At 52.7% G+C, this 14,930-nt stretch overlaps 1 protein-coding gene and 1 long non-coding RNA gene across 3 annotated transcripts in view; one reads left to right on the top strand and one right to left on the bottom strand.

Moving 5' to 3' along the window:
* Positions 1–2,568: 2,568 nt before the first annotated feature.
* NKX2-3 (NK2 homeobox 3) lies at positions 2,569–6,141 on the bottom strand. The gene is made up of 2 exons (XM_045507502.2): positions 5,584–6,141; positions 2,569–4,110 (listed from the first exon to the last, which is right to left on the bottom strand). The coding sequence occupies exons 1-2, from the start codon at positions 5,942–5,944 to the stop codon at positions 3,371–3,373; spliced, it is 1,101 nt and encodes a 366-aa protein (XP_045363458.2). The 5' UTR covers positions 5,945–6,141; the 3' UTR covers positions 2,569–3,370.
* Positions 6,142–6,547: 406 nt separating this feature from the next.
* Positions 6,548–14,930, top strand: part of LOC141579114 (uncharacterized) — a 57,845-nt gene continuing 49,462 nt past the window's right edge. For both annotated transcript variants that reach the window (XR_012510183.1, XR_012510184.1), the window contains exon 1: positions 6,548–8,170. This is a non-coding gene — a long non-coding RNA (uncharacterized LOC141579114). The remainder of the gene's footprint in view (positions 8,171–14,930) is intronic.

Here is a 14,930-nt window from a genome sequence, read left to right on the forward strand (position 1 = left end):
ACCCCACTCCACCTGAGTCCTCGCTTTCTTCCCTATCCCTGAGTCTTCCCCAACCCTAAACTTTGTATCCTCGTATCAAGGTCATCACCAAGTTCTCAGCCTCTTTTCCTACGTTTTGAGCTGTTGGGCAAGGGGCGATGATCTCTTGGGGAAGCGATGTCCCCAGGCAGCATCATGGGGTACCCAAGACTTAAGTTTTCTCTGGGAATGGGCTAGGTGGCTCATCTCCCACGACCACTTCAGGTTTTCTGGCTCTGCCCAGGTAGGTTAAGAGTTTAGCTCTGCCTCTCCTTTGCAGCTAGCACCCAATGCCAAAGTTCCACACCACTGGGGACATCCGCACTGGGGAAGGTGGCGCTGAAGGAGACTGACCCCGTGTTATCTGTCCCAGAGGGAAAAGATGCCAACCTGGCCCCCCCCCCCCCACAACCTCAGGCCCTCACGTGGAGGGAGAGAGACAAATAAATCTTTGCATGACACTATGTTGTGATATTGGAAAGTACCTAAGACTCTGATGGCACTTATGAGGGTGATTACCTCCACTTGGGTGGCTCAGGAAAAAAGTGTGGCCTTGAAGGAGGAGAAAGAGCTCACCAGAAAGATGAGGGTACTAGGGCATTTCAGACAAGGGGGTGGGGGGTGGCATGTGCAGAGAAGCACGGGAGGCTCCAACAGCAAAGCACTGCTTAGGCTGGCTTCCTTTTTGTCATTCATGCATCAGCTTAATCTCCTCAACGTGGCTTTCTCTGACCACCTACTCCAAAAGAATCCTCCCTCCAGTACCTGGTTCTATTTCTTTTTTAGAATTTAACTACTACGTGTTTTTACATTTATTTGTTAGTTGTCTATCTCCCCACCACACACACCCCTTCAAATAAACTTCCTAAGCTTGAGGGAACAGGTTTTTTCACCGTCCCCAATAGCCAGAACGGGGGAGTTCACCTATATTAGTAGTATCAGTATTAATGAATACTTTTGAATAGATCAAGGAATGAATGAATGAGTCCTTAGCGGCTGCAGGCATTGAGAAACGTGTCAGGAAGCAAGAATTCCCTCCATGCCCTTAGCCTAAGCAACTTAAGGGAATATAATAGCTCCAGGAGAGAAGGCTCATTTGGAAGTGGACTTGGGGCGCCACGGTGGTGAAAGTGATGGTGGGAGGCGGTGTCCCAGCTCCAGTGCGACTTGAGAGAAGAAGGAACTGGCAGCGAGGAGCTGAGGGACCGGCAGTCCGGTGCACTAACTCTAGCCCGGCTCTGGGGTCTTTCTGCATCAAGAGAGGCGAGGGGAGGGCGTATCTTCGCCCCCCAGGCGCCGCCTTTCCAGCATCCCGCTAGGCCCTTTTGGACGCGTCCAAGCCTCATCCTGGGCGGTCAGTCGGTTTTGGAGGATTCCTTTGCCTGCCTCCCTCCCTCCCTCCCCTCTTTTTTCTTCCTCATCCTCCGAGGCTCTGCAGCTCTCCAGCCCGGCGGCCCCGCAGCAAACTAGCAGCCCCCGCCCCCTCCTGTAAGGGCGAAATTGCTAAACTTGTAGCAATAATGACCCTGCATTCAGGCCGCCGACTCCCGCTGAACGTCTCCGCGCCCCGGCCGGCCGGGCCTAATCAGCGCGCCCCTCCCTGCTGCCCGCCCAGCCCCCGTCCCCCCTTGTCGCCCCCTCCCCCAGCGCACAAAAAGTGGGGAACAAAACCCGCGCGCATTTCTCTGTCCCTCTGTTGAGCAGACTGCTGCACAAAGCCCCTGCTCTGAGAAGCAATGGGGAGCTCGGGGGGGGGGGGACGTCAATCCCGACGCTCTGGGGTTTTTGTTCGCGCAGGGGACTTCGCCTTCCTACCACACCTTTTGTTCGGGACTCCAATAAAAAGCCATTCTTTCCGCACCTTCCCGGCCCGGAGCCGCCTTTCAGCAAGGCCCGGCCCCACAATGGCGCGGCGCTCTGAGGCCTCCCCATTCACCCGCCTTGGCACGCTCACAATCGGCCGTGTGGCAGCACAGCCCTCGCACAGGCATTCTCCACAAGTGACAAGGAGCCGCATAAAGCCGCGGCCGCCGGGGGAGAAGGGAGGGCGGCCGAGGGGGAGAACTCGGCCGCCGCGGGGCGTAGCGCCCCCGGGCGCGCTGGAAGCCGGGGCGGCGGCTGTAGATGAAGCCGCCTTCTCGCCTCCTAAGGCTAGGCCTGGGAGCTAGGTTTCCTTTTCCCTGGAGACCCTCGACATGGGACAGAATCTAAGTCTTGATCTAACGCAGACCCAGATACTAGCCCAAGCATCTGGGTGAAACTTGGGGGGATTACAAAGCCCAGGACCTCAAAAGACCTTGAGTCTCCGACCTGTCTTCCTTACAAGAGTAAAGAGAAATTAAAGAACAAAGCCTTGGGGAGACCAGACTTGAAGCCTGGGGGCTAGGGCGGGGGAGACCAGGCCTGCGATCGCCAAGGGGTACTGCTTTCCCTGGCGCATCTTTGCCTTCCCCACCCGCCCTGTTTAAAGGATCCTCTCTCTTTTACTCTCGCTCTCTCTCTCTCTTTTTTTTTTTTTTTTTTTTGACTAAATAAAGTCTGTAGCCGGCCAACGGTTTGAAAATATTGCACCTTGTTTATTGACTCCTGTAGTGTATGGCAGCGGGTGTGTACATGGTGTGTGGATATAGTTAGATATATATTATATGTGTTGAATACAGAATATGAAACAGAAAGGAAACCCAGTAACACCTTCGGTGGGCCACCAGGTCCCAGATTTGTTCGGCCCCCAACTTTTGATCTCGCTTCTCTGGTTTTTCTCGCAGAGTCCTACCCCGCCTGACAATCCAGAAATCCAGGCCAAGGTATTCCTTGCGGAGGGCAGGCGATTCGAAAAGGAAAATGGACTGTGGTGTGGCGCTCCGACCCCGCAAAGGGGGCAGAGGGTCTGTAGGGCCTGGGATTTCTCAAGCCACTACGCCCATTTTTCTCTCCTTCATGCTTTTTTCGTCCTTGAGTTCTCTGCCAGTGCCTCGCGGAGGCCGCGGGAAGGCCGAGGGAGAAAAGCCCTTCTCGCTCTGGGAGAACCGAGCGGCAGCCAGAGTCCCAGCCTCTCGCACTCCTTTCGGAGCCAGGCTCGGGGCCATCATCCTCTCGGCACCCAGCCGGCGTTTCTGCCTTATAGACAGTCTCCGCGACAGCTACCGGGTATTTTCACCCCTGAGCCCCGTTCCCCAGGCGTCGCGTGAGCTGCGCTTCGGGGGGGCCCTGGGAAGCGAGACGTGTGTGTGTATACATACATTTATATTTTTAACGAGGGGACCTGGCCTTTCCTTGGATCCAGCCTTTCTCGCACTTCAGTCCCGCGGCGCCAGGCTGCGGAGGGGCGCCAGCCGCGTGACCTGACCAGTCCCTACCAGGCCCGGATGCCCTGCAAGGTGCCCTGAGCGCACGCGGCCCCAGCCGCCGCACCCTGATGCAAGGGCTGAGTGCCGCCACCGCCGCCAAAGCCTCCCAGGTTGTTCACGTTCACAAAGGGGCCGCCTCCGGCCGCACTGCAGGCAGGCTGCATGGCCGAAGCCGCCGCGCTGGCCCCGCTGCTGCCACCACCGCTACCTCCCGCCGGGTACGCACAGCCGTAGCTGCCGCTATAGGCCGCGGCGGCGGCGGCTGCAGCAGCGGCGGCCGCGGCGGCGGCTGCCGAGTTCCCATAACCGTAGGCGGGGAAGCTGTTGTAGGAGTAGGCGCCCGCACTCACACTGTAGGGCGCGCCGTAGGCTGGCGCGCCGGGAGTGACGCACGGCTTGCCGTCCCGCACCAGCACCGGTACGGCCACGCGGCGCGGCGGCGGCGGGGGCGCGTGGGCGCCCAGCTCCAGAGACTTGTCCTGCCGTTGTCTCTTGCACTTGTACCTGCGATTCTGGAACCAGATCTTCACCTGCGTGGACGTGAGCTTCAGGCTGCTGGCGAGGTGCTCACGCTCAGGAGCCGACAGGTACCGCTGCTGCTTGAATCTGCGTTCCAGCTCGAAGACCTGGGCTTGCGAGAAGAGGACCCGGGGCTTCCGGCGGCTTCGTGGCTTCGGCCTTTCGCTGTCCTCCGCCGCCTTACAGTCTCCAGCCGCCTCCTGAGGTTTCTTCAGCTGGCAGCTTTCTGCGGAAGAAGCAAAACAACAGAATCCCTTAGCTGTTTCTGCCCTCATCGCAGCTCTGGTTCAGAGCACTGTGGCCCTTTATGGTGGCAGCGCGGGGCGTGCGGTAATAACTGCCTGGACTTTTGGTAAAGTTTGTGGCTCCTGGCTCCGTGGGACCCTGTGACAGCCCAAGGGCCCTCAGAATGCCCTTGGCGGGCGGAGGCAACACTCCGTGGGGAGGGGTAGTGCGCATTTATTTAGAACTTAAGCATCTGCGAGAGATTACCCTGTATTAAATGTGCGGCTCGGCGTGCTAATGACTATTTTCAGGATGAAAGTTAACAACAGTATTTGCAAACTCGTTTGCCTTCTACTCCGTCATGAATAGCTGAAGGTGTGAGACATATCGGTATTTGGAGGTTGGTGTGCATGAGTTGCGCGAAAATCTTTCTGCTCAGAAATATCTGAGTATTACTCTTGTGTATTGTCCAGGGACTATTTTTTTTTTGCATTTAAAAGCCTACATTCACACAGCTAAATGTCTGCGTGATGACATCTGTGTTACCTTAGAAAAAGAAATTTGACTGACTAATGCAGTTTCGTGTCAATTTTAGGCCCAGGGGAGTTGTCAGAGCACAGGCCTTGTCTTCTGACACAACAAACTTCCTCTTGGGGAAAGAGATTCTTTGGTTCCGTCCCTCAGAAACAAACATTTCTAGGAGTCTTTATTCAGTTATCTTATTTCCCTATCCAATTCACCTCCCGTCCTACTTGAACTGCCGGGCTCTTACTAAATTCCGCCTGTTTTTCACTCCGCCTAAAGCCCCACAGCCTGGGACACAAAGCAAAACATTAACAATATTTTAAAAAAGGCCGGTGCCCTAGGGGTATGAGTGCTGTGGTCGCCCGGAATGGACTGTATTCCCACGCTCCATCCCACCATCCCCTCCCTCTCTGCCTGGTGCCTTGGGTGCGAGGACGCTGAGTTCCAAACGAAGAAGTGAGGAAATAACCCAGCTGGACTCTACCAAAGTTCCTGCTCCCTGAGCACGCTAGGGACACAATCTGCTTAAACCGTCTTTTCCAAGAGGGAGTGGCTGCCCTGGTCTCAGAAAACTCCTCTCATGCTAGAGGGAAAGGGGGAATGGTTCAGGCTCGTGCCCCTCTGGCTCTTGGGAAGACCAAAACTACTGTGTTGTTAGGACCCAGCAGCTGATCACGTTGCTCATCAGCATCAGGGCAGCAATAACTACTTTCTCTTCCCTCGGGGGCTGCATCTTCCCCCGGCCTCTGGGGGAGTAGTTGGCAGAGTCACCTCGTCCTTTTCCCTCCGTCTTGCAGGCACCTGCACTTTGCAGAGCTGTAGTTGACCACAGCCAGGCATGACCCAAGCAAAGATTAAAGGAGCGGGCATTAGAGCTAGCAAGGTTTGCGGGCACTCAGCCATTGCTCCAGATGTGTGATGCGTTTCATTCCCCCCTCCCTCTACTCACTTTGGCTGCGGTCCCTCACGATTTCGGACTCCTCTTCGTGTTCCTTAGGCCCGCTGCACGAGTCTCGCAGAACCGTGTGGACATAGTTCTGAGGGCACAGTCCCGAATCCCCGTGGCCGTCGGCTGTAGCTAATGAGTTTAAATAGGACAGTTTCTCGCCCTCTTCTTCCTCGTCCTCCTCCCCTCCGTCTGAAAATTGCGTCCCCTCAGCAGCGGCCAGCATGCAGGGCGCCGAGTGAAAGTGGTGCTCCAAGTCCGTCTGCAAGTGCGCGCCGTGGAAGTGCTGTTGCTGTTGCTGCTCCAGATTCAAAATGTCTTTGACTGAGAAAGGGGTGGAGGTGACCGGGCTTGGTAACATCATCAGGGCCACTTAATTGTCCAGACCAAATACTCAATAAATCCCGGCGGGGGCGGGGAGGCAGTGCGGCGGCTCCAGTTCTCCTTCTGGACTCCGCCGCTGCTGCCGAGTACGGCTTTTGACAGACGCGGTCCCACTTCAGTCTAAATCGCCTCCATTGGCCCGGACCTGGGGGTCTGGGTTTTGTTACAGCCACTGCAGGGACTGGGGCCGGGGCTGCGAAGCCTGAGTCCGGGGGTCGTGCGTCACGTCGGGGGCGGGGCTCTCGCCTAGGCCTCCCTCTCCATTGGTTCCAGCTCATGTGGACCACGCCCCCCTGCATCCACTGAGTCGGGGTGCCGTGGCGCTACCTTAAGAAATAGACAAGGACTAGTATAGAGCGGCGAAGTCCAGGTCGCTGCGGGCGAAGCTACACTGACCTGGGAACTCGAACTACCGATTCCCACCCTGCCTGGCCGCGCCTTCCCGGCCAGGGCCAGTTCTGGGAGGCTTCCTGTCCGCGAACAAACTGCCAGGAAGGATAGCTTAGGAGCGTGGTTTTTCCACCTGCTACGGGACAGGAAAACCTCCTGGCTTGTAAATACCCGGCACTGGATCCCCAAGGAGATGGAGTGTTTCATATACCTATGGATGGGCGACGTGTGTGTTCCCGCCTTGTTGACTTTGCTCAAGCTGTTCCCTCCACTCGGAACGTCTTCCCCGCCCTTTTCTCCATTAGTCGAAAGCTGTTCTCCGAAGCTCTGCTCACATACCACCTCTTCGAAGGAATCGCTCCCTGATCGCCTAGCTGGAAGTCATCTCTCTCGCTTCTGAACTTGCAGCGCGTGTTAGTAAAGGACATTCGTGCCGCTTATCACTATTGCTATATTGCCTGCCTGGCCTCCCCGGGTAAACTATGAGCCCCCGAGGCTCCTGGTTGCATTTGCTTTCGTAGCCCTTCCAGCGGCTGAACTAAGCAGGTATGTGAGAGACAGGAAGATGGAGTTATTACTGAACTTAGTTGTCTGATAAAGTTGGTTTGAATCCTGGCCTACTGAGTGTATATATAGCCTTGGGCGTTTCTAAGCCTCAGTTTCTCTGTCTACAAAAAGAAGACAGTAATACCTTTTTCAGGGTTGTTGCTAGGGATAAATGAGGCAAAACATGCCAGGAGTTTAGAGCATGGCCCGCGCTTGTTAGTGCTCAATACGTGTCAACTACCGCTATTCTGCATCAGAGGTCAGGCAGTGTTTGTTGACTGCATTGATGACGTGTCTGGAGTGCCACACACACTGGGCGGTTTCATACGGTCTTGAGAGCAGGATCTGTCTTCACAAGGGAGGTGACCCACCATGGAGGCCGTCTTTTCCGCCTATTGAAATTGGGCGCCTGGGTCTAGGCCTTGGCCCTCCGAGGCATCTTTCTAACTTCCCCAACCCGCATGTCTTCTGACCCCCTCCTGCGGCCCTGGTTATTTTGTGGGCGAATCTGTTTTGTGGGATCCCCTGAGATTCTGGGAACTCCTCGATGGTGGGGATCATCTGCACAATAGGCATTCGCTGGCCACCACGTCTAGCCCAGAGAGGAGCAGCAGCCCACAAAAAACCCGTGCGCAGCGCTAGCCTTAAAAAAAAATAGGGACAAGTTCTGGCCAAACCTTGTTGCTCCTCATCCAGCCTAGGTGGCCAAGATGTTGGAGCTGGGGGAACGCTGGCCTCAGCTTGAAGGGGCGGATGGAAGGTTTAGGGACTGTGGACAACGCCTCCAAGCGGCGGCAGACACAAGGCAGACACGAGATGGTAGTGGGGAGCGAGAGTGGAGAGCTGTCATGGGGACGGCGGGGGAGGGGGCCCGCAACGGCGGGAGCAGTGGGTGCCCATGGCTGAGGAGAGAAAGAACAGCCAGTCGGGAGAGGGGAGAGGCGGGGCTGTTCAAGAGGGAGCGGAAATGGTGCGGGGAGTCTGCCCCTGGGGCCGCCCGGGGAGCTGGGATTCGTCTCAGGCCACGTGCGCCGGGGACTACATAGGTGGCGGCGACCTGCAGCCCTCGGTGAGCTGGGCTTTGCGTCAGGACTACCATCTCAGTCGCAGGGGCGCCTGGTGCCTTTCTACTTTGAATTCTGAGACTACTGACGCCTCAGGCGGAGCCGGCGTCTCCAAACCAGGCCGCGGAACTGCAGAGAGAAGAATGCGCCTGCTTTTGCTGCGGATTGCGAGCGCTCCCGCGCAAAGATCCAGAGAGAAGGTGGGGGTGAGTGCTGGGCACTGCAGGGTAGGGGTCCTTGAGTGTGTACGTCGCGGTGGCATGTGGAGTATAAAAGAAGGAAGCTGCCTCTAGCCCCATTCTTCACTCTTATTTCGATGGCTAGACTGTCGTTGGGAATGTTTCTGCTTCCCCCTTGGTCCCCCCAATGTTTTTTTGCCTCTGTGGCTGATTTTCTTGAGTGATTTCAAGATTCAGAAAAAGAAAAAAAAAAGGCAAAAGCTACGGAAAATATCTCTCCCCAGTTTCCAACCGAAATCCGCATCTCTCCTTGCTACCACTCTTGCTTCTCCACGGTGCTTCGCTCCCAGGGTTTCCCTAAGCTCATCCCCAAGAATCCCTATCTTAGAATCCTTGGCCTGGGGTGCCGGGAACACGGAGACACGCCCACACGCCCGCTGCTGCCTTCCCGGGTCCACCGAGTTGCTGCCTTCCTGAGCACGCAGAAGGCTGTCTCCCACCTGCAGGCCCGCGCGGTTCGCTCTCCTCCAAGCCCGCTGCCACCACTACCCTGCCAGGTACCCTTGGCCCAGGCATGAATGGTTCTCTCCTGAAGCTCCTGACCAGATCGCTTCTCCGCAGGCGTCCGCCGGACGCAGTTCAGGCCCGCAGAGCTGGAGGCCCGTGAGGAGCTGGAGTGTGAGGAACACAGGGGAATGGGCCTAGCAGTCAATTTCTATGCCCTGTCCATTTTTTCTCTTTCCACCTCCAACTCTGCTGATCTGGCGGGCGGAAGACTTCTACCCGTTTACCTGGAGCTGATTTTGGCCATATGCTCTGAGCAGGGACTCGGGAGGCTCCCTTTGGTCTGTCTGCTTCACCCCGCAGCGGAGCTTCCCTGCAGGGATCCCCGCCAGGCCAGTCACATCTAGGGAGCCCGCCTTTCCTCGGTCCGCAGCAACGACGACCGAGAGCGAGTGCGCCGCCAGCTGCGCGCCGCTGTCCTGAACGAAAACGCCAGAGCAGTAGTTACACGTAACAGCAGCGGTCGATTCTTGAGAGTCACTTATCTGAATGTGGAATCTGGTTCCAGCGCGTATCCAGTTACTACCGCGTTCTAGGGGTATTTGCATTCTCTTGTCGGAAGAGAGGATCTTTGAAATCCCAGAGCTGTGCTCGACTAATAATAGGTTTTCGTTCCAGACAGTTTAGCTAATTACTGTCAGATAAAGTAAATATCTTTGCATCCGTGGAAGCGTTTGGTTTTATTTTAGTCGAGTGCATCTGCATGCACTCGGTTTTGTCACATTATACATTTTATACGTCTTTCTCCTTCCACGTATGATTAAAGATAGTAGTAAAATGATGACAAATTATCTAAAGAGAAGTGCTATATAGATACATAGGCTATATATAAACTTACACCTTTTAAGGAGAAAAGCCACATGCTAATCATTACAACAAACATATTATCAAATAAAAATGTAGTGAATATTTGAAAACTGTAAAGTGTTCCCATAAATTAGTCTTCTTGACACAAAAATTGCTTAATATACGTATAAATATAGGCAGATAGTTGATCATTTTAATCATATACGCCACTGCTTATGCTGGTACTCTTCATCTGCTTAAATTTCCATTTAATTATATAATCATGGCTCCCCCAAAAAAGTTGAAAGTTATTGTGGCAGTTATGGTCACTTTCTAATCTAAATGTAGTAGCACAGTCAGAAGTGATTTTCTATTAAGGCATGAAAAACTGAGATGAACTCAGCTAGCCCAAACTATGTGATAACATTTCAGGTGAATGTTTTTCTTTGAATTTTCTTTTTTTCTTTCTATCCTACTGTCCTTTCACTGCTCTCTTAGAAATTTCATTTCTGGTTACCTTACCAAAAACAAAAACAAAAACAAAAAAAAGACGAGAAAGAAAAAATATCCTCTTTTGCAGGAGCACTAAATAGGTTTTTGTTCTTTTGTTGCTGCTGCTGCTGGCATGTATATGTGTATGTATTTTAGTTTGGTTTTTAGTTGAGAGATATTAGAAAGTTATCCAAATTTTTCAGCAATCTAGAGGCTAGTGTTTGGGAGAAGGGTCATATTTTCTACTTTTAAAGAAATGTCAACTAGGTACATCAGTCCCAGAAAACATTAAACTGATCTAATTCCTTGAGAGGAATTTTTTCCTCATTTAACAAATTTGGTAAGAGATTTTAAAATGGCATTTTGAGTATTTTAGCTTGTTTTTGTACTTGTATGGCATTTGTATAAATGCCAGATTTTCCCAGATTGTGTTTGGAATTGAGTTTTCTAAATAACCCACCACTTCTTTTCTCTGGGAGAAAATCAGTCCAAATTCTGTAATCCCTGTAGTTCTTTGTAAATTGCAGGCCCTTGCTGAGGAAGTGAGTTTCGATTTCTTAAGGAGAGGACCTTTCAAACCTATGTGTATCTGCCCAACTCCAAAAACTTTAAGTTAACAATGTAAATATAGCTTTCGTCACCAAAAGCAGTTCTGTTTTGCCAATAAAACACACAGGTCAGAAAAGCTAACTTTGTTGAATGAAAGTCAATATATTTTCAAACAAAAACACCTAAATAAAAGACATCTATACACAGACATTTATTTGTATTATTTGCGTGTGTTTTGGGGGAGTGCTGTGAGCAGTTTTAACTTGGGGATTAAACTGGAATTCTGGTTGCATTCTTTACCTTTTTTTTTTATAATAAAGTGTGAGTTTAACTTCCTGTATCAAAAATTCAATGCCTTTAGACCTTTTAAAATATAATCTGACTTCAGAGGAACGGCGGCAGACTTTGGCGAATTAATTCACTTAAACCAGAGCGCCTGCCTGTTCCAAGCACCAAGAGTTGCGGGTTGAGAGTCGGCGAGGGATGTGGTTGCATCGCCCAAGAAGCAGAGATTCATGAATCTTCCTAGCTCGACCTTTTCAACTCTTGTCTGCTTTCAACCACAAACCGAGGGACCTTGGCCTCCTCGGACGCAGAACTCTTTTCCCCAAATCTCCCTGGGGGTCAAGTTCGAGCGAATAACTTAAAACCGTTTAAGAACGAAAAAGACCTTTCTCACTTGGAAAGAAACGTTCGCCGATGTCTTGTCGCGTAAGTAACGATTTATATCCCGCTCTCGCTGTGTTCAGCCTGGAGTTCCCGGTCTTTGGTCGGCACCTGGAGAGCGATTCCAAAGGTGCGGCAGGACCTTCTCTCCGTCAGTGGGCGACTGTGTCTGCGGGCCTAGCTGCCCACTTGCCCTTGGTTCCCTGAAGCTCCGGGAGCACCGAACAACTACCACTGCCCTGGCGACCGTCCCGGCTTGCCTGACCCTGCGGGGATGTTGGGGGTGGGAGAGCGTGGGCTGCTGGCCTTGCTCAAAACTCGCCAGGGACCCGACCGGCAAGGACCGAGGCCCCAGGCGGCCGTGGCGCACTGGGGCGCACATCCACAGGGATAGAAAGCGTGACGCGCTGGGGCAGTCAGGTCCCGGCCGGCAACTCGAGGCCGCTGGACTCGGCAGCCTCACCCTGCGGACACGCAGGTGAGTCAGGTCGGAGTTCAAGAGTTCAGTGGCCTCGAGGCTCTGGGGACCGTCAAGTCGCCGGGCCCTGCTCCGCCCTGCAGCCAAGAGCGCCGCGTCTCCAAGCCCGTGCACTTGGTTCGCGCTGGTTGCGGCCGGGAGTCCGCGGCTTCTCCCGGCGCATCTTTTCTTCGGCGGCCGGCCAAGAGCCCGGCGGCCCTAGCGAGGAGTCCCGGGGAGACGCGGGCAGAGCTCCTGTCATTGAACCTGCTTGTAGGCTCCCAAACTCCGCTCAACCTCTCCGCACTCCCACCAACCGGAGAGGACGACTTCCTTACCTCTCGCGGCTCGCGACATTCGGAGACCTTGTAGATCCACTGAGTCCTGGACCCCAGAACTTCCGTGGCCTTCCTCCTCCTCCTCGAAGCCAGTCTGTTCCCCCTTTCGGGACCATTTCTCTTTCACTGGGCCCATCTTACTCCCCCACTCCGTCCCTTCCTCACTCTCCCTTTTCCCTCACCACCCTTCCCCCATGTCCTTTCTCCCTCACGTCCTCCCCCTCTCTCAGGACTCCCTTCTTGTCCAGTCTCCACCCCCCACCCCCATTTCACTCTTTCTTATTTTTTCACTCCCCTCTCCCTTCCCCCATCTTATTTCATTCCCTTTGCTCTTCTTTCTGGCTCCTGCACTCCATCACTCTCCTGCTTTTTGTCCCTGGACCCAGCAGGTGTTTGATATGGAGGGAATCAAACACATCTGCCTTGCACTGGAGGGCCCCACTCCTTGCCCCAGACCCCTCTCCCCCATTCCACCCCTGTGCTTACTCTGTCTCAAGAGCTGCTCATAAAAATGCTCAAGCACCCTTGGGTGTGTGAAAGGGACACTCCTCTGTACCCTGCTCCAGCCTGTAGGACCTTTCCCACTTCCCAGCATCTCAACTCCCAACAGCCTCAGTTATGAGCCTTGACGGGTCTGTGGGGCTCCAGGTGGCGGGTTTGGCCACCCTCCCCGTGGAAATCCCCGCTCCAGGCAGATCCTGCAGAGCCTCCATTTCCTTCTATTGTGGCAATCCGGAGAGGATCACAGGGGAGCTGAAGGCGACCATAAGGCCTGGGCCCCAGGCATCCCTTGAGAGCACAGATGGGGCTCCTAGACCAGGGCCGACCCCCTCCCCCACTCTATACAGACAGAACAGACTGAACTAACCTTCCCTTCTCTGTTTCCTGCCAGCCCTGCTTTAGATTAGGGGGCTGTTTACTCTTGAGATCACCCCAGCTGGGGAGCATTTCAGGGACTGCTTTAAAATGCAGGGGCCAAATCTGAGAGGACAGTGGGATCCCTGGTTCTCACGCTAGCCAGCAGGGGCAAGGACTGAGCACTCTGTACATGTTTCTGGCCCACTTTGCTGCTATGGGACTCACTAATGGGGCAACTGAGTCAGTGGCCTCTGGAGAAAAGAGAGGGTCTGAGGCCTTCTCCCCTATGAGTCGGGCTACCCAGCTGCAAGGTAGGCAGCCAGCCAACCTTTACCCTTTTACCTCCCATCTGCAACCACTTTTCTGAGGTTGCATCACTTTGATAAATATGTGTTTCCAACAGATGGACAGAGACCTGACATATATGTTTCTATGGATTTATCTTTCTCCTCGAATGGAATGAAAAGGAAGGTGGTTTCCTGTGTGAACACATCAGCGTGTGCACACGTGGATAAGCATGGGGAAGAAGGCACTCAGGACTCCCTATAAATGTAGCTTCCACATTAGTGCTCTCCTTTTTCAGAGAGTGTCATCGAAACAGGAGGACTGGGCTAACACTCATTCTGAATCCTCCTCCCTCCCTTTTTCCTCACAATAATGTGAATTACTGGTGGCGACATGAAATTTGGAGAGAAATGTTTATACAATCCAAGATGAAAACTAGCTTCCACTATAATCAGATGCATTATTTCCATACAGGCAATTTATAGGATCATTACAATTAGTCTTGTACAAAGTGGTCCCATAAGGACCTGTCTAAGTTGAAGAGAAGAGGGAATAGATTTTATTACCAGGGTTGTAATGACGGTGTGTGTTCTTGAAAGTAATAAAAACCATATTGAAATTATTCTGCAATTTATACTTTAAAAAATCCATCCCCCATTAGTATAGTAAAGAGGGTGGCCTGTGTTATGTGTGTGTACATAATTGTGCCCACACACATAAAGTAAGTGAACATGGATGCTGGCACTATGAATGTTTTATACTTCCCACAACCACAACCGTAAGCCCATTAGCATGTATGTGAACGGATGTACTCAAACCTCACAAGAATGCATGCGTAAGAGTTGGCACCTATGATGCCCTCCTCGACCAGGAGAGCCCATAGAGTAAGAAGACTGCATTTGGGGTAGGGCCCAGGGAAGACATGCTTTTCTTTAAATCATAATCACATCTCATGCCTCTGTCTTGGGCCAAAGCATTGACCCTGGAATCCACCAGAGAGGTTTGGAGCCGGGTCCTGCTGCTTTTGTAGTTTTGTGACCTTAAAGCAATCCTTCAACCTTGCTAAGCAGTGATTTTCTCACCTATAAAAGGAGATAATAATGATGCAGAATTTACAGGCCTGCAGGAAGGATTAAAGAAATGATGGAAGGAAAGCGCTTACAGAGCCCTCATGTGTAATAAATGTTCCTGTGATGGTGGCTGAAGGTGGGTGTGAGGGGTGGTTATTAAGCTCCAGGAGGGAGACTCTGAATCTCTCCTCCACTGAGCAGCGATCAGAGAGCAGGATTCCCAGGTGAGCTACTTTTTATCACTTGGGGGGAAAAGTACTATTTAACCATCTATCAAATTTTATGCCCCCTCCTTTTTTTTGTCTGCAAATAATGGGACTAGTTCTCTTAATAACTGGAGTTTTAGAATATACTCTCAGAACCACCAACAGCCTCTCTCTCTGCCACTCCCACCCTCTGGAATCACAGCAAACAAATCCTGCACCCAGACCAGCTTCTCGCTCCCACAAATGCATCATTTTTAGCTGCAGTAAACAAATCTCCAAAGTCTCATGTCATTGTTATCATGTTTAGATAAAGATCTGGCCAATTAGTGTCCTCACAGGAATGTAAATAAATCAGCTGCCCCAGACCTACCCTGGTGGTGGGTGTCCCTCTCCCACCCCAGGCAACGCCGCACTCTACCTCTCCTTTTCGGTGTGAGCAAGAATGTCTGGCCTTTGAATTCATATGGTTTTTAATATCTTCGCTCCGTTCCAGATCTGCTGTGTGACTTCAGGCAA

Source organism: Camelus bactrianus, chromosome 11 (assembly GCF_048773025.1).
Source record: "Camelus bactrianus isolate YW-2024 breed Bactrian camel chromosome 11, ASM4877302v1, whole genome shotgun sequence".
NCBI classification, from domain to species: Eukaryota; Metazoa; Chordata; class Mammalia; order Artiodactyla; family Camelidae; genus Camelus; species Camelus bactrianus.